This window comes from Osmia lignaria, chromosome 16 (genome assembly GCF_051020975.1).
Source record: "Osmia lignaria lignaria isolate PbOS001 chromosome 16, iyOsmLign1, whole genome shotgun sequence".
Lineage (NCBI taxonomy): Eukaryota > Metazoa > Arthropoda > Insecta > Hymenoptera > Megachilidae > Osmia > Osmia lignaria.
In genome coordinates this window covers 3,112,272-3,130,423 of record NC_135047.1, presented here as the reverse complement: position 1 = coordinate 3,130,423, position 18,152 = coordinate 3,112,272, and the positions used below count along the sequence as shown (strand labels likewise).

Sequence of the window (18,152 nt, the reverse complement as noted above, 5' to 3'; positions counted from 1 at the left end):
TCGATTGGATTCTCCTCGACAGGGGTGGGGGGAGTCTATTTGAGGCGTCGCGACGCCGTGGTGCAATGATCAGAATCAGTCGGTAGGTCGCATCACGGCGAAAGGTGAATCGTGGACGTCTGAGAAGAAGGAATTGTAGCCAAGTAGCGCGCGCGACTGCATACTGTATGCTGATCAAGTTCCGGGTACTTTTCGAACTTTCACGAGTCGAAAAAGTGAAATTCGTTAGGTGACCAATCAACCCCTTTGTCTAGGAGAATGGCAGCGGACGACCCCCTTCGAAACGAGCCATTAATTTCCGTTGAATTCGAGGTCTTTGGCAAGGTGCAGGGTAAGCCTTTTGTCGGTCAGAAGGCCGTCAAATATTCAATTAACAATCTATTAATTTTCAAATTAAGATTTTCAATTTGCTATTCTATGCGATTACTATAACAATAGAGTTATTCATAAGTTCCACTTCCGTTTATAATAATTTTTCAATTATTTAATTATATAGAATTTCAAGCATGGATGACTCCCACAGCAATCAACGTGTTAATCAATCGACTTCACCTTAATTAGGAACCTTGATATTAACACATACCATGAATTTTAACAACACCTCGATAATTTCACTGCAGTATTCAACGGGATAATTTATAATTGAATTTTCGTACAAATTTTCCAGGTGTATACTTTCCAAAATACGTGAAAGATATATCCCTAGAATTGGGAATTTGCGGTTGGGTGAAGAACAGCAAAACCGGCACGATACTAGGAAAAATGCAGGGACCACGTGCGCTCATCGATCAGATGTGAGTTGCGATTCCTTGTCACTGAAGCCTTTTCAAAGCGTCGGGCGCCGATCGGTAAACAATGTGAAAGTTCATTTTTATTGAAATTTATCTGTACCTCTCGTGATTACTAAGAAGCAGATAAAATAAGGCAAATTTACAGACGAACATCTTTATTACGCTCCACTTTACAAAATAGAAGAAACAAAGGAAGCGCGTTCGCTTCTTCGAAGTATGAATTAACGAATAATCACTTTTATCACTTTGGGCTCTTTATATAATTAGACTCTTAATTAATATTATTGCATCGTCGCACATTGCCAAAATTAGAGACAGTGATTATTAACACTTTGGAAAGGGCTCAAAACGGCACATAATTCGTAATTACTTTTCATTTGTCAATTACCATTTTTATTCTGATTTCCTTTGTTCCACGAATTCGTGATTGACACGCGTCCATGCTAACGTAAGCCCACAAATTTAGTGCTCCCTTAAAATCGCGTGACCTTAGCCGCAAATTGACGAGTAACAGCCATTAGGTAGTTCGGCCTGACTTTAATAATGATCTAATGAAATAATAGCGCGAACATCGTCGTCTCTTTCCTTCGCCAGTTATCACCGAATCATACTGAATGTTTTCCAACAGCTATACGCAGAGCGGTTGATCCTTCGAGCAACCGTATTCTTGTTACATTTAAAAAAATAATCGCGTTAACAACCAAACAATGTAAACGACTAATATTGACAATGGGATGGAAGTTTACGACGATGACACTATAAGCTTGCCAGAAGGAAACGTGAACAATTTGATTTAAATGAAAAATAAAAGACAGACATAGTTACTTAAATTTGAAACTATTTTATTTTATTTTACTCGTAATAATAGCCATCAGATTTCAACGTCTCAAATTTAATAAAATAAAATAATTAAAAAATTATTTTATTCAAACTGATAATGAAAAACAAGTATCTTAAATGATAAACGAAACAAGGGCAAGAAATTCTTCCTATGGGACGCCAGTAGAAGAATAAGAAACGAGAAGGATGTAATCGTTATTTAGAGAAGTAAGCCAGACCTACTGATCCATATATACATTTTGCCAGTTGCGTACAGACAATAGAAACAAGAATTATTTCACATCGAACGAGATTGTTGCTACACGAACAAATATAAACTTAAATACGTTCATAACGATCGGTGACCAAAAAACGTCCCAGGAGGTCGAATTTACTCTGTTCGTGAACCTGAAGTTAAAGAAAATAGCTCGGTCGAGGACAAAACATCGGGTTTTGGCTTCCCCCCAAAAGGAAATCGTCTAGATTGAACTTCGTTTCAAAATCATTGTTTCTACTCCTATATTTAATTGTCAAACAGCTATGTTGTTTAATAATCGATTAAAGATTCAGAATTTTTAATTAAAAGTACATGATATGTGTTGATCCATCATCATCACAATCATTATAATAGGGGGTCGTACGCAACTGGACCATTTATAACTCTAGACTGGTAAAAAATAAACAGAAAAATTATATTAGGGAAAATTAAATTGTATCTAATGAGACATCTTTCAAAAATTTTAAGATCATCTTCGTTTTTTGAACAGGGGTTGAAAATGTGATTAGGTTCCTTCGCTGTGGGGGTATTTGTAACGTCTTCTTATCAAAATAAATGTATAGAATTTAATAATACGATAATACCTGAATCGTATCTAATATTGTATTACAAAGAATCTTATTTTGAAAAAAAAAGACGCTTATGTTACAACCTAATAGTTATATCGCGACGCCAAAAATATTGATGATAAATTGGATCGCGTTCACGTTGATAATCCATTTGTATTGTTGTCGCGAGACAGCTGATCGAATTTAAAGATCCTACTTCGATACAGCTGCTTAAAATACTCCAACTCGGTCTGATTAGACGCTAATTATATATAATTGCGAAGCGCGCGAGATCACAGTCGTGATCGTGGCAGATAGGTGCGTATATCAATCGCATCGAGTATCATTTCGATGATTAAGCATTTTTTGCAGAAATTATTAATCCCTGAACGAATAACAAGTTACAAAATAAATTTAATTTTGTCATCTCGTTGGTCTTTATGAAGTTCCATAGGATACGAGAAAGTGATTTCAATGCTTGTAAAGGAAAGACAAGTTCTAAAAAGTTTAAATACTATGTATTAATTTATAATAACCAGATTGTTTTGTTTCAGGGCACAATGGCTAACGAAAGTGGGCAGTCCAGGAAGTGAGATCCACCACTGCGAATTCACAAATTGGGAAGGCATTTCTAGGCTACAGTATAAAGGATTTGTTATACGTTTTTAGCAAAGAAATATCTATTCGTTTTGAAAATATAAGTTAAAAAACATCGACTGCTTTTGCGAATTACCGGAATTAAATAATACTTTATAGGAAAATTATTGATATACATATATTTAACTGCTTCAATTATTTTATTACGTGTACATATAAGTAGGAAGATTGAAAGCTATTTGGAAACCTCAAACTGAAAAATCTATTTAACGTGTATCAATTTTGAGTGAAATACTTTTTAATGAAATGACATATAGAGACATTAAATTCTTCCCTTGTATATTTTCATTTGATGTCCGGGTAAGGTGTAGAAAATTAAAAACACGATCGAAGCACAAACAAATTTATTGAACTTATTCTCTACTACATATTAATGGTACATGTTCGAATATCATGTTGTACCCTCATAAATAAACGTCGCATCTAACATCAACTGCGCAAGACGATATTCAGAATGGTCTTCGGGCAAATGTCTAGAAACTCTTCGTATTAATTCAACAGTATCATCGTTTGAACAATTTGTACAAATCACCTCGGTTACATTCTACAAAGATTATGTATTAATAAGCCTGAAGATTATTCAGAAAATGAATTTGATATAGCACAATACTTACTAAACTTTCTAGATATTTAGTTAGCGTAGGACTTATACGGGAAACTTCCTCTAATAGATCAGGAGTTTTTGAAAGATATGCCATCATTCGTCTTCCAGCTATTGGCAAAAGATCAGCTGCTAATCTCTCGGTATCATTTACAGCTGCAACAACCTATTTGGGAATGTTAAATATAAAATAATTATCCGCTATATAATGATACATAATTAAATTTCATTAGCGCACCTCATCCGCTAATCGGTCAAAACCGTTCACGTATAATTGACAAACTTGATGTATCCTTAATTGATCATTGTTAATTTTCCAAATAGATGCTAATGTTTGACATTTACTCATCCATTGAATAGCTTGAGTGGAACTTATGTTACCATCTACTATTTCTTGGTGAATAAAATCCATTGACGCAGAAATAACTCGACATAAAAATTCTGTTCTTAAATTATCTCTTTTGTCATCTCTATACCATGTAAGCATTACTTTATCTGTCATTGTTTGAAAAAAATATGGTTGCACCTATACAGTCGAAATTAAACACGTTTGTACAAACAATAAATAGGACAAACATGTACCTAATATAATAGTTTACTTACCACAGATTCAAACAGATTATTCAATGGTTTTGTTACTTTTAAATTAAAATGTGCCATCATGTACAAGACGTTAGCTAACTGTACATGTAACATTATTAAATCATACCAAGCAGGTGTTTGAAAAATAGCTAATGCTGCAAATGGTTGTGGACCAGAATTACATCCCTCCCATAATTCCTCTGTCTTAATTATAGTATTTTCACCTGCTTCAAGTACTTCAGACTAAACCAATATAAAACATGTTCATATAATTTTAACTAATTTTACGTTACACAAAATATTTATTTATGATAAACTCACATCAACAAATATTTCTAAAAATGCAACACAGTTTTGTAAAAATGTAATTGTTTGTACATCGGATAAACCAATCTCCTGTAAACACAACCTCTCCTTTGGTAATTTCCCAAGCTTGTTAATTAATTTTGCAACTGATTCCATTCGCTTTTTTACATGAACTGACCATAAGAGACAACATACACCTTTACAAAAATTAATATTTCATATACACGAGGTAAAAGGAAAAGACATATTTAATAATAACAATTACTAAATCATTTACCATGTTTCATGTGTTTCAGTGGTATTTGTTGTAAAACGGATAACGCAGCTTCGAGAGAGTTTAGTTGCGAAATGTCCTTATTCCATGACATTGCAAATTCCCAACACACATTCGCTAATAGAACACTACTTGTCAAACTATATGGAAAATGACGTTTCAATAATTTAATCCTTTCTGAAAATTTGGAAAACAAGGTAATGTAATATTTCAATTAAAAAAGATTAAAAATATGTATAAGCATTTACCTAAAATGCATGTACAAGCAGTTGTGTCAGTTTTCACTTCCTTTTCGGTTTCAATAGGTACTGAGATTGACGTTTCTGAATCTTGTTTCAAATCAGCACTACTAGTTTCATCTGACATATTTAATCTATCAAAAGAATTATTTGTTAATTTCATCTGATCAAACTCGGTGTCCGTTGTATCTACTAGTAGAGCTGGGTCAATACCAGTAGAAACAATCCATTTTGCAACAATTTCTGACACAGAACCTAAATACAATAATAATTATATTACATGAAAATATAATATTAGTTAAAATCAAATTATACATACCTTTTCCCTTTGAGAGAACTGAGCTTAAAGAAATATTAAATTTTGTAAATGGCAATGCAAGAAACTGTGTTGTTGTATCTGATAGAGGCTGCTGGCTAAAATTACAATATTATAGTAATTGTAAAGATGTTGATTAGTAGTAAATTTTATTGCTAGTTACCTTACAATAGCATCTAAAATTGTAATATCCTCAAGATTACCAATAAGCAACGTGAATTGACAACTATCATTAGTAACATTTTCCCACTCGTTTGTTAAATTATATATATCGTCATCCACCTTCAAATTACTCATAATAGAATCTTTTAATCGATTTACTTCGTCTAAATCAGTTTCATCTTTGATATCTTCTTTCTCCTCATTACCATTATCATCTTGAGTTTTACTGATACATTTTTCTTTATACTTCTCTAAACACATAGCAACAGCCCTGCACATTACAGCAGCACAAAGTGAATTAAATGGATTCATTGATTCCGAAAGAATATTACGAACATTTTTCCACCATAGAGATGTTTCATTATTTTCTGCACATATTTTTTCGATATCTGTGAACAATAAAAATCATATTACGAAATCAAAGAATCATGTTAATTATACAGAAACAAATTGGAAACGTACTGGTTATTGAACAAATTGCAATTACGAGTTGTGTAAACTGTTTTAATTCATCCCTTAAATATGTATGCTTTTCCTGATTAAGCCAGTAAATTAAAGCTAATTCCATTAAAACAAATGGCTGTATATTACTGCTTGTAGCAGCTTCTTTCCATGTTGCAATGTTGTCATTCAAATGCATACATCCGTGATACATTAACTGAGCTAGAAATTAAAAACAAAAATTTTACTTGTAATCTTAATGAATGTGATTTATATCACAAAAATCAAATCACTCACAAATTTGATATTTCCTTTCTGTTTCTATGCCTTTTTTCATATCTATCAATCCCGAAGCTCCAAATTCAAAACATGACAAAAAGTCCAAGAAAAGTTTATTATCTTCTTTGAATTTTACTTTATTTTCTGTTTTAACATTAGAACATTTAAAACTATTCACCGAGTTAAACAATTCGAAAATTCTATTCACTTCTTTTTCAGACGTTAGTAAAATAGCGGCTAAGTCTCTATTGTTCAAATCATTATCATTATCACTAACGGTACTACTGTCATATATCGAAGCATCAAACTGAAGTTTAATATGTTTATAAAATTGAATGACTTGTTGCAACTGTGATGATAATAAGTAAACTGTTTTAGCTGTAGGTTCCATCTCTTCTTTGTCTGCAATGTACAACTGATATATTTATTATTACTTAAACTTATATTTACACAAAAATGTTGCGCATACATACCGTATTCGTTTAATTTTTTAATGAAACAATTTGCTGCTACAAGCAAAGCATCAGGTATAATATTTTTATTCGACATTAACATTTCTATTGTTTGTATTCTAATTTCATTAGTTTTTAAATCGGAACACATATTCTCAATTTCTGACACTAATTTCTCGTCATCGAATTCTTCTTCTCGTAAGAACGTTTTTAATTTCTTAAGCAAATGTATATCACGAGCCTTTTTCCCACTTTTATTATTAAGAGCAAAATGAAATGGAACTGTTATTTCTTTTAATCCCCCAAGCGGATCCATAAAAACGCAAGAATATTGTGGTTTATTTTTTGATAGATATACATTATCGTTTATTCCAAAAAGTCCATAATTGATATATAGTAGTCGCCCGTGTTTACTTGCTGTAAATGTAGTAATCTTAGGGCCTTGTTGAGTGCTCCAAATATCTATTACCCCCTTTTTCGGAGCATAAATAACTAAGAATAGTGCTGAACGTAACTGTGATGTTTGTTTAAATTTATTGAACTCCTTGCGCATTCCGGGGTGTTTTTCTTCCTCTACTTCAATCCATCCACATTGAGCATCCCGGTAACCCTTCCACATTCTAATCGCTATACCACATCTATTATCTACTAATATCACTCTACCCATTGCATCTAATATCACGGATAACATTTTATTCGGGCTAGATACTATCGAGTAACCCTCTCGAGTTATATCGCTCAAACCAAACCTACAAGTCATTGGCTCAACTGGTTCATGAACATTAGTCTTCGCCATTTCAAGGGATGGTTGATGTTTCGAGTTGCCCCAATTAAGAGGAAGCCAACTAAACAAATAAAAAGAATGCTCTATATTTCAGTGCCTGTTGCATTAATTGTGAGAATGATTACGCAGTACTCACGGAACAGCGGTTCCTATAGCATTCGCTAACTTGTTGGCCATTGCGATTGCAACATCCGATAGCACCGGTGCTGAACCACCTTCTAATGCATAGTGAAAACCAACGAACGGTCGTTTACCCGTTGCAATAACCAAATTATGTTGAGGAGCACTAGATCTGTAAGATGCGTTATATCCACCACAAATAGAAGCTATCATTAAATGATCAAAACTATTCACAGAAGTAGTGCCAATCACTTCTGAATCATTGACAATATCCTGACTTTTATAGCCCCACTTCTTATATGATAAATTCGTAACTGGTGGTAAATCATCACAATTTGCTTGTACTGTAACAAAAAGAACATTATTCAGTAACTGCGCATAATATAGTCGTAAATTTGTATGATACTCATTTATTATTATACCTCTAGCTAAATGATTTCTACAAGCTCTTAATGTTGAAAACAAAGAGAAACCTTGTAAGACACATACAACAGTATTGTAAGTTATATGTACTTCTTCAGCTAAACCAGCATCACCTGCATGTTTAGGTGAACGAAATGATTGACATTTTAATCCTACTACTGGCTCACTATGTAGTTGCTCTCCTAATAATAATGCACCTGTCTAAATAATATAAATACATTTGATAATTATTGGTTTGTCTTAACACAAGTGTATCACAATTGCAAAATATACCTACTTCAGTATAAAATCTAACATAACCGGTATTAAAGCCAACTATAATACATGTCCAATCTGGATTAGTGCCACTGCTAACTTTCCCCAATGATAATAAAGGCAAACATATTACAGATGTTATCCATTCACTAAAAAACACTTTCAATATATGGACATATTTTCAAAGAAATTCATAGCATTAAAATAACATCAAATTTAACATAATATTACTGCAATAAATACTCACTTTGGTTCTTTTGTTATTTCACCATACCATATCATATGAAATTTGTTCTTTGTCTCCTCCACTTCTAAAGAATCCCACCTTGCTGTTATAAAATTATAGCAGTAATATTAATGCAAGCTTAATTCTTACCATTTCTCATAAAAATAAAAAATCCCATTACATCATAAATGTATAAAGACATGTAAAATAATACATACAAATTAATATAATCATCTTTGTATTATATGCCATAGTAAGAACATCTCCAGTCGATGATAATGATATGAAACAATCCTGAAGTGGCAACTCATTTTGTGGAATGTCAACTAAAAAAACACCAATATTAATGTTTATTGTTCCTTAACATAATAAACTAAAGAGACAATGTCTTACACTTTGTGGTAGAATCTCCAAAAAGTAACTCCTTGATATTATTTGTATTAGTTAAATTTGCAATTCCTTTTATTTGACAAGACATATCTGATCAATTATATAAATATACTAATTTTCAACGGCATGTAATTTTTACTTTGACATCATATGCAAGTGCTGCTCAGCTGGTTGAACTATCGACATTCTAACGTATACATACACATATAACAAAAAGATAATAGTTTCACAAACTGTCATATGCTTGTAAGTAGGGTAGTAATCACAGAGATTCTTCGTTTCAGTATTCGTACTTAATGACAAATAAACATTAGTAAACACGTCATTACTCTCATTACAGTAATAATGTAATATAAATTAGTAGTAAAGGGGAAATGTGTAAATGATTGTATGAATTGACAACGCTAAACAAAGATAAAAATATAAATATGCAATATTTATTTCTATGAAACGTTAAGTAAATTCCAAGTCAAAATGGAGAACACGTGTTGCATGACATCACGTGACGTAATTTGTGACGTTTGGAAACAGTCGCTAGAAATTTCCTGATTGGATGAAATAGACGGTTGGAACCAATAGAAACATCCGTCTCTCCGCAATGGTCCGCGTAATGTGTTCAGCCATTTTGTTATTATTTTCGAAAATCTGTAGGTTGGATTTAAGGGCGACGTAACGCTCCTATTTTTTCTCATTTCTTGTGAAAAGTGAAGAGAAAAATACTAAATTCTTATGAGATTTAAAAAACAAAGTTACGACGAAGAACGGCCTCGGTGGGTATCACGCATTTACAAGTGGAGCTCTCTTCACTGACGATCGTCGTAAACGAAGCAGAGACAGGAGAAACGAGCGAGAGAACGTGAGAAAGATAGAGAGAGAAAGAGACGGTGAGGAACAGTGAGTGTGTGAAACGAGGAACGAAATTGGTCGCGCGCGGGAATCAGCGGTTGTGTGTTTGGCCTTTTTCTGATTGTGATTTATTACGAGAGATTGTGATTGCTAGTGTGAAACGTGTGTTTTTTACCTACGAAGTGAGAATCTACTTGTTGGAGTTAATGCGGTATGTTCATACGTCGCTTATGTTACTTTATTCGTTGAACAACGACGCAATGAATAAAGTGCGCCCGGACAACAAAAATCTACAAATTTCAGTGTTCTATTATTAATATTATGAACATCTATCACTTTCCAATTGTGCTTGATTATATGCATCAAGTGAAGTACTTTTTATACTTGATTTATAAACATTGCGCACAATAAACTTCCACATAACCTTATTTGCGATTGTCAAATGTAGGTTAGGTCGAGCGGTCGCAGTGCGGTGACCTCCCTCGCTACATGTTAACAGTGATTTCGTAGTTTATTATTGCTTCTGTTTAGTTAGTTCCATTACATATATCGCGCTTTATTTTTTAAATATTTTTTACTTGGTTACAAGCAAAAACGAATGATTTTTATTAAAAGCAAAACAGTATTAAGCAGACTATTGTCTACTCTGAATTTTTTACATTCTTCTAGTTAAACTGTAACAATGTAAGACACATGTTTTATTAAAAATAATGAAATAATTTTAAAAAGACAATGTTTATAGTATACATTGTTTATCGGTACACAAACAATTAAGTGTATTTATATATATATGATCACATCTTTATATTACATTATATTACTTTTTAACTGTTTATATATTTGAGGAATAAATTAGTCTCCTTTTCAAATGTAGACCGTTGTAATATTTGTGCCTATGATATTGTACGTTATTTACTTAATTCTAATGGCTTAATCAATTTTATAAAATTTAATTGTTTTCAGATAGAGTGTATGAAAACTGGATAACTTATAATAATGGCAACATTAGCAGAACAAGCATCAAAGCTTTTGGATTTTAATCAAAAGCTTGATATAACACTTCTTGATAACATAGTAGGTTGTATGTATACTGGGATAGGTGAGCAACAAAGAGTTGCACAAGAAGTATTAACCACACTTAAGGAACATCCAAATGCATGGACACGTGTAGATACTATTCTAGAATATTCACAGGTTAACAATTTTATTTATAATTATTTTTTATGAATTTAATAGAACTATTTTATTTACATATCAACATTTATAGAACCAACAAACAAAGTATTATGCTTTACAAATATTGGAACAAGTAATAAAGACACGGTGGAAAGTATTACCACGAAATCAGTGTGAGGGTATAAAAAAGTACATTGTAGGCCTTATTATAAAAACAAGCAGTGATCCTGAAACAATGGAGGCTTCTAAAGTTTATCTCAATAAACTTAATATGATTTTAGTTCAGGTAAGTTAATTAAAGAAGTTACATCATTTAGTACTTTCACTAAACATATTTTCTATATTTTAGGTGTTAAAACGAGAATGGCCAAAAAACTGGGAATCCTTTATTGGTGACATTGTTGGAGCAAGTAAAACAAACGAAAGTCTTTGTCAGAATAACATGGCTATTTTGAAATTATTGTCAGAAGAAGTATTTGATTTTTCTAGTGGACAAATGACACAAACAAAAGCAAAACATTTAAAAGATACAATGTGTAGTGAATTCTCACAAATATTTCAACTCTGTCAGTTTGTATTGGATAATTCACAAAATGTTCCCTTAGTAGCAGTAACACTAGAAACTCTTTTAAGGTTTTTAAATTGGATTCCCCTTGGATATATTTTTGAAACAGAATTGATAAGTACACTAGTATTCAAGGTAATTAAAAAAAATTTTAAGTAATACTTCTAACATCAAACTTCTAATTGCGTTTAACTTTCTTTATTTGTTGCAGTTCTTGAATGTACCAATATTTAGAAATATCACACTAAAATGTTTGACTGAAATTGCTGGTGTCACAGTATCAACTTATAATGATATGTTTGTAATGTTATTTGTTCATGTAATGAGACAATTAGAACAAATTCTACCACTTGATACCAATATACGTGAGGCATATGCAACTGGTCAAGATCAAGAGCAAAATTTTATTCAAAACCTAGCTATATTTCTTTGCACATATTTGAAAGAACACGGTCAGTTTATAGAGACAAAGCAATTGAATGATATGCTACTCAAAGCATTGCACTACCTTGTTTTAATCTCTGAAGTTGAAGAGGTTGAAATATTCAAAATTTGTTTGGAGTATTGGAATGCATTGGCAATGGATTTATATAGTGGAAGTCCTTTGGTGGCTCCGTCGCCGTTGTTTAAAAGCATGACAATTCCACCCAGAAGATTATTCTATTGTTCAGTTTTAACGAAAGTGCGGTACATTATGATTAGCAGAATGGCTAAGCCGGAAGAAGTCCTTATTGTAGAAAATGAGAATGGAGAAGTTGTCAGAGAATTTATGAAGGACACTGATTCTATTAATTTGTATAAAAATATGAGAGAAACTCTCGTGTATCTTACTCATCTTGACTATATGGATACAGAAAGAATAATGACAGAGAAACTGCAAAATCAAGTTAATGGATCAGAATGGTCATGGAAGAATCTCAATGCGGTAAATACTTTGGAGACGTTATAAAATTCTTAATAAAGAATATCCTTTTACTAACAGTTATAATTCTTTCATTAGTTATGCTGGGCAATAGGTAGTATTTCTGGTGCAATGCATGAAGAAGATGAGAAACGATTTTTAGTAACGGTAATCAAAGACCTGTTAGGTCTTTGTGAGCAGAAAAAAGGCAAAGATAACAAAGCTATTATTGCTAGCAATATTATGTATGTAGTTGGACAATATCCAAGATTTCTTAGAGCACACTGGAAATTTTTAAAGACTGTTGTAAATAAACTCTTTGAATTTATGCACGGTAAGAATATTATATGACAGATTATGTATACTAGGAGTTATGTTTTAGGAATATGTTTTAAATAATTGATAAAAATTTATTACAGAAACCCATGATGGTGTACAAGATATGGCCTGTGACACATTCATAAAAATTGCATTGAAATGTAGGCGACATTTTGTTACAGTACAAATAGGTGAAGCAGTACCATTCATTGAAGAAATTCTTTCCACTATTAGTAGTATCATTTGCGACCTTCAAACACAGCAGGTAAGATAAATGATGTGCTGTGCATTATGTATATGTATAAATAATTTCAATGGCTTAACATTTACTTTTATTAATAATATAGGTACATACTTTTTATGAAGCGGTTGGATACATGATAAGTGCACAGACAGATACAGTAGTTCAAGAGCAATTAATAGAAAAATATATGCTTTTACCAAATCAAGTTTGGGATGATATAATAAGTCAAGCATCTAAAGTAAGTAATATGTGATCTAAAGTACTTTGAAATGCATGTTTTAATGTACTTCAAATAATGTATTTTGTTTTTAGAATGTAGATGTATTAAAAGATCAAGAAGCTGTAAAACAACTTGCTAGTATTTTAAAAACAAATGTAAGAGCTTGCAAAGCTCTCGGGCATCCGTACGTGATACAATTAGGAAGAATATATTTAGATATGTTGAACGTTTATAAGGTACATTATTCATTAGGTAATTTATTTAATATTACAAAAAGACGAAATTTACTAGTTTATAAGTTTCATTTTTAGGTTATGAGTGAAAATATAAGTGCTGCAATAGCTTTAAATGGTGAAATAGTGATGGAACAATCTTTAATTAAAAGTATGCGAGTAGTCAAAAAAGAAACACTAAAACTGATCTCCGATTGGGTTAGCAGAACACCCGATCATCAAATGGTATGAAATTCTCGTTTTATGTATAGAATGATATGCGATACTTTTAGAATAATTTTTGTTTGTTTCATACATTTTGCAGGTCTTGGAAAACTTCATACCACCATTATTGGACGCTGTATTATTGGACTATCAAAAAACAAACGTTCATTGTGCTCGAGAACCAGAGGTGCTAAGTGCTATGGCCACTATTGTAAACAGATTAGAGGGTAACATCACCAGTGAAGTACCGAAAATATTCGATGCTGTGTTTGAGTGTACTCTAGAAATGATAAATAAAGATTTTGAAGAATTCCCAGAGCACAGAACGAATTTCTTTCTACTTTTACAGGTAATTTATATATAACATTAGTTGTATGTTTATTATAATACACATTGTAATATTTTGAACGCTTCTTTGCTGCAGGCAGTGAATGTTTACTGTTTCCCTGCATTTCTTTCAATTCCACCAGCACAATTTAAACTTGTTCTTGATTCAATAATTTGGGCTTTCAAACATACAATGAGAAACGTTGCAGATACAGGGTTACTAATACTGTATCAGCTTCTACAGAATATTGAAAATGAGGAAGCAGCGCAAAGTTTTTATCAAACATATTTCACAGATATTCTTCAACACATATTCAGTGTAGTTACAGACACATCACATATAGCAGGTAAATGTATAACATTTCTTTTATTGCTTTTATGTAATTAATTTTTTATAATATCTATATAGGTCTTAATATGCATGCTACAATTCTGGCATACATGTTTTCATTGGTCGAACTTGGGCGAATTCAAGTACCTTTAGGACCTGTACCAGATAACACGTTGTACGTTCAAGAATTTGTCGCAAGATTGCTTAAAGCAGCATTTCCACATTTAACAGATAATCAGATTAAAATAACCGTGCAAGGATTATTTAATCTTAATCAGAATATACCAGCATTCAAGGAACATCTTAGAGATTTCCTGGTTCAAATTAGAGTAAGTTTTTGTAACATTATACGTTATACATTATACATTATTTTATTGATATTAAATGTTTTTGTAAAGGAATATACTGGTGAAGATGATTCAGATTTGTATTTAGAAGAGCGAGAAACCGCATTACGATTCGCTCAAGAAGAGAAATGGCGAAAGAAAATATCAGTTCCAGGAATACTTAATCCTCATGAAATACCAGATGAAATGCAGGACTGAATTACCAGTCATCATTGTTACCTGCTGCTTCCTGTAAATCTAAATAAGAAACATTCTGTTACTGAGACTATTGTATCCTTTGATCTGCAACTTTCCCCACAACATGTACCACAACAATCATCAAAATGGATATGCATTACATACTTTTTAAAACCAAGTTCACAGTATAACATTCTTGTTAAGGAGGTAAGCCCGAAACGTGGTGATTGTTTGTCTGTTATACAGTTTTAAAAGAATTGAAACTTCTGTTATAAGTAACAGGTAAAAACGTGCTGGACAATACTATTTTATGTAATAAAGGGAACCTTTGTACATTGCTATTTAATGCAGGTAATTAATATTTTTTACTAAGCGAATATAATACAAAGGTCTATGATACCCCAAAAAAAGTTATATATAGCAGTACATATAATAAGGATATATTTCGTATTTTAATATTTTTAGTTGTTAGATTTTTTTTTTCTTATATTGTATCTTTCATACAAGTTGTGTCCTGTTTACAATATTGGTTATTTAAAAATATTGTATAAATTATAATACGATTATCATTGAATAACTGAATTATTAAAAAAATATTATGCATAATATCCACGTTTGTACTAAATTTAAAAATATAACTAAACTTATTTTTCAAAATAAATTTAAAACAGGTGTGTAACACATTATGCATAAAATAGTGTTGCTTCAGCAAATTTAGAGGATGTTACACGTATATGTGTGTTTTTATCTGCATAAAGTTGTATAATACTATTATTAATATTGCTATATATAAATATATAGATACATAGATATATAAATATATATTGTCTGCAAGACACTGAAAAATTTTGTAAATTAAAACTACATGTCACACATAGCATTTACTTAGATTTCACTTCTCTAATTCTATATATTTATAGATAAACCAGTCTATATTTTTGTCATATTTAACAAATATAGATGAATTAAAGAAACGAAATTACAAATTTTTCAATACATTGAAACCCGTTATTATTTTTTTCTAAATGTCTTAATAATCAAAATAGATCATCCGTATTTTGAACATTGTATTCTGTGGGAGACAGGGAATTTCTAATACTTAAATGATCAAGAAATATTTATCTTATTTCTTGTGTTTATTTATTACATTTTGTAAACCGTTACTTTACTTGATTTATGATGCAACAAAAAGCAACTTCCTGAAAATACACATGTAACTACTGTTAATTTTTTATACAATTTAAAAATGTCAGGTGATTTTCATATTTGTTTGAATTTAAGATTGAATAATAAAAAAAAACATATTCTTTGCATATAAAAGAATTTTAAAGTTTTGGGGATACAATTAACAGAATTTGGCTAATTATATTTTGTACTATTGCATTTCTATTACTTTTATAGCAATTAAATATTGCAAAATAGCTCTTAAATTTAACAAAAATTTGAAGGGCAAATTTTCTTATCGTTCGAGCTTGCCTCCATCATACTGAATACTGCAGGTGCTTTATTCTATTAATCACAAAATAATCTTGATACATGGTAACACAATTTAATACATGTCTAACAGTGGTATATGACCTACAGAAAAACTGTAAAGATAGATAAAACATTACCAAATAAAATTCGTAAAAGAAAATTTTGTGTGAAAATATAACATAAGAAATGTAAATTGCTTGGTTCTGCTTGGTAATGAAAAATGATTTCTTATAGTATGTAATTTGATACTTTTATTATTTATTGAAGCTTCTATTTCTAACATAATATGCACTGTTATTATGAAAATATTTACTTCTGATATTGATCTTTTGTTAAAGCGGATGGGAAAAGAAAAGTAGTAGGTGTCGCAACAAGATTGAATAGGTACATATACCATTACTGCATTTTAATAAAATGTCAACTATTTGTATCATACGAGTAAATTGAACAGCAGCTCTGCTTGAAATCCTGAAGCCATTACATTTGATACTATGCGACTCGGGTCTCAAGCTAGGCCGCTAAAATTCCAATGAAAGAAAATTAAAAAGAAAATCAATGAAATTTGATTTCTTTTTTTTTTTTTTATTTGTAAGCTGTATTTATTTGCAAGCAGTTACAAACAAAAATTCGACATCATTTTCAAACGATCCATAATAACTTTATAAAATTTTTATCACAAAAAGAAGTTATTTGTATGAATAGGTGTAATAAGTTACAGAATGTATTTAGTCATACATAGTTGTATGTGATAAAATTACATGTAATGAGGAAAGTGCTTAAAATTCGTAAGATATCGAAGTAATAATCGTATCTAAAATAAAGCTGCAACTAAATGTTTTATAAGCTATTCGTTTGTTATACGAGAGTCCTAAATTTAGCAAGTTTCTACAGTGTAAGTGATTTTGGATGTTAACAAGTACAGCTAAGACACAAGAATGATATATTTTTGTTGTTGTATATTGATCTGTGACTTAAAACATGTTTTCTAACAAATGAGAAAAAAGAAGATAGAGATTCCTTTCTTTTCAAATTAATAATAATATAAAATAAAAATTAATAATGTTAAAAATCGAGCTGCATAAATGTAAAAAGTATTCTACATTTTATTACTATAAAGATTTATTACTTAAATTTCAAAGCAACAAGGTTCTGTATTGAAATTGTAGTCAAAATACTTGAATGAGTAACACAATATACTTCTTCTAATTGATGCACAATAAATAGAAGTAATTTAATACTTATATTTATTGCTGCAATACAAGTTGTGTTAATTTTTATAGAATGATTGATTATAAGGAAAGATCTCTTGCTCTCCCTCTAATCTTATTTGACCTGGAGAGAAATTAATAAACAGATTCTGTAAGCTGTTGAATTATGACATTAATCTTATAAGTTGCCAAGGATCATGTGACATAGTTGTGAGTACTGAGTACATAGTTACAGAATGGTCCGTCATGGGTGTTTGAATGAGTGGATGTATAAGTTAAGAGTTCTACCAGTTATTCATTATAATGACAGAAATATGTAAAGAGTTTAATAACACTTACTAATAAAATAAAAAATGCCACTATAATGATTCTCAGTATCTTTGATAAAATATATATATATATATCTATATATATATATAATTTACAAAATTTTCAGTAAAAACATATTTTTTCTTTTTTCTATAAATACATTATCTATAAGTACATAGTTTCCTGTTTTTTGAAATTTAATTTTTCATATAATTAAAATTCAAAATTTCCATAAATTAAAAATAAGTAATCTCTACATATATTATTTTTTTAAATAATAAAAATATCAATTAATGTATATTAAAGAACAATACATATCAAAACATAA

General features: G+C 30.8%; 3 protein-coding genes across 7 annotated transcripts; 2 read left to right on the top strand and 1 right to left on the bottom strand.

The window, feature by feature from the left end:
• Nucleotides 1-59: 59 nt before the first annotated feature.
• LOC117600939 (acylphosphatase-2) lies at nucleotides 60-3,319 on the top strand. The gene is made up of 3 exons (XM_034317048.2): nucleotides 60-331; nucleotides 668-794; nucleotides 2,990-3,319. The coding sequence occupies exons 1-3, from the start codon at nucleotides 259-261 to the stop codon at nucleotides 3,102-3,104; spliced, it is 315 nt and encodes a 104-aa protein (XP_034172939.1). The 5' UTR covers nucleotides 60-258; the 3' UTR covers nucleotides 3,105-3,319.
• A 164-nt stretch (nucleotides 3,320-3,483) lies between these two features.
• Rab3-GAP (Rab3 GTPase activating protein) lies at nucleotides 3,484-9,399 on the bottom strand. 2 transcript variants are annotated; one of them, XM_034317042.2, is made up of 18 exons: nucleotides 8,946-9,399; nucleotides 8,771-8,878; nucleotides 8,574-8,655; nucleotides 8,349-8,475; nucleotides 8,071-8,272; nucleotides 7,665-7,992; nucleotides 6,766-7,589; nucleotides 6,311-6,694; nucleotides 6,035-6,235; nucleotides 5,574-5,961; nucleotides 5,414-5,508; nucleotides 5,104-5,349; nucleotides 4,859-5,032; nucleotides 4,597-4,778; nucleotides 4,297-4,518; nucleotides 3,932-4,219; nucleotides 3,707-3,859; nucleotides 3,484-3,636 (listed from the first exon to the last, which is right to left on the bottom strand). In XM_034317042.2, the coding sequence occupies exons 1-18, from the start codon at nucleotides 9,028-9,030 to the stop codon at nucleotides 3,484-3,486; spliced, it is 4,242 nt and encodes a 1,413-aa protein (XP_034172933.2). In that variant the 5' UTR covers nucleotides 9,031-9,399. The 2 variants fall into 2 exon arrangements, with proteins under 2 accessions (XP_034172933.2, XP_034172934.2); XM_034317043.2 differs by lacking the exon at nucleotides 8,946-9,399 and having other exon boundaries at nucleotides 8,349-8,485; nucleotides 8,771-8,821.
• A 145-nt stretch (nucleotides 9,400-9,544) lies between these two features.
• Nucleotides 9,545-17,901, top strand: emb (exportin-1 emb). 4 transcript variants are annotated; one of them, XM_076692957.1, is made up of 14 exons: nucleotides 9,545-9,712; nucleotides 10,752-10,982; nucleotides 11,056-11,250; nucleotides 11,314-11,664; nucleotides 11,741-12,454; nucleotides 12,530-12,764; nucleotides 12,850-13,013; nucleotides 13,096-13,230; nucleotides 13,305-13,448; nucleotides 13,524-13,670; nucleotides 13,750-13,998; nucleotides 14,074-14,323; nucleotides 14,386-14,636; nucleotides 14,706-17,901. In XM_076692957.1, the coding sequence occupies exons 2-14, from the start codon at nucleotides 10,785-10,787 to the stop codon at nucleotides 14,850-14,852; spliced, it is 3,180 nt and encodes a 1,059-aa protein (XP_076549072.1). In that variant the 5' UTR covers nucleotides 9,545-9,712; nucleotides 10,752-10,784; the 3' UTR covers nucleotides 14,853-17,901. The 4 variants fall into 4 exon arrangements, with proteins under 4 accessions (XP_076549072.1, XP_076549073.1, XP_034172935.1 ...); XM_076692958.1 differs by having other exon boundaries at nucleotides 9,545-9,826; XM_034317044.2 differs by lacking the exon at nucleotides 9,545-9,712 and adding an exon at nucleotides 9,833-9,999 and having other exon boundaries at nucleotides 10,756-10,982.
• Nucleotides 17,902-18,152: the final 251 nt, after the last annotated feature.

What these genes read in the sequence shown, in the direction of transcription:
- LOC117600939 (XM_034317048.2), top strand. Translation starts at nt 259, where the DNA reads ATGGCAGCGGACGACCCCCTTCGAAACGAGCCATTAATTTCCGTTGAA. An exon ending in GGTCTTTGGCAAGGTGCAGG is followed by an intron (nt 332 to 667) that starts GTAAGCCTTTTG and finishes CAAATTTTCCAG; the next exon opens with GTGTATACTTTCCAAAATAC. An exon ending in CGTGCGCTCATCGATCAGAT is followed by an intron (nt 795 to 2,989) that starts GTGAGTTGCGAT and finishes GTTTTGTTTCAG; the next exon opens with GGCACAATGGCTAACGAAAG.
- Rab3-GAP (XM_034317042.2), bottom strand. Translation starts at nt 9,030, where the DNA reads ATGTCTTGTCAAATAAAAGGAATTGCAAATTTAACTAATACAAATAAT. An exon ending in AGAAAGGAAATATCAAATTT is followed by an intron (nt 6,236 to 6,310) that starts GTGAGTGATTTG and finishes TTTAATTTCTAG; the next exon opens with CTCAGTTAATGTATCACGGA. An exon ending in ATTTTAGATGCTATTGTAAG is followed by an intron (nt 5,509 to 5,573) that starts GTAACTAGCAAT and finishes TTGTAATTTTAG; the next exon opens with CCAGCAGCCTCTATCAGATA.
- emb (XM_076692957.1), top strand. Translation starts at nt 10,785, where the DNA reads ATGGCAACATTAGCAGAACAAGCATCAAAGCTTTTGGATTTTAATCAA. An exon ending in ACTCTTTGAATTTATGCACG is followed by an intron (nt 12,765 to 12,849) that starts GTAAGAATATTA and finishes AATTTATTACAG; the next exon opens with AAACCCATGATGGTGTACAA. An exon ending in AGACACATCACATATAGCAG is followed by an intron (nt 14,324 to 14,385) that starts GTAAATGTATAA and finishes ATATCTATATAG; the next exon opens with GTCTTAATATGCATGCTACA.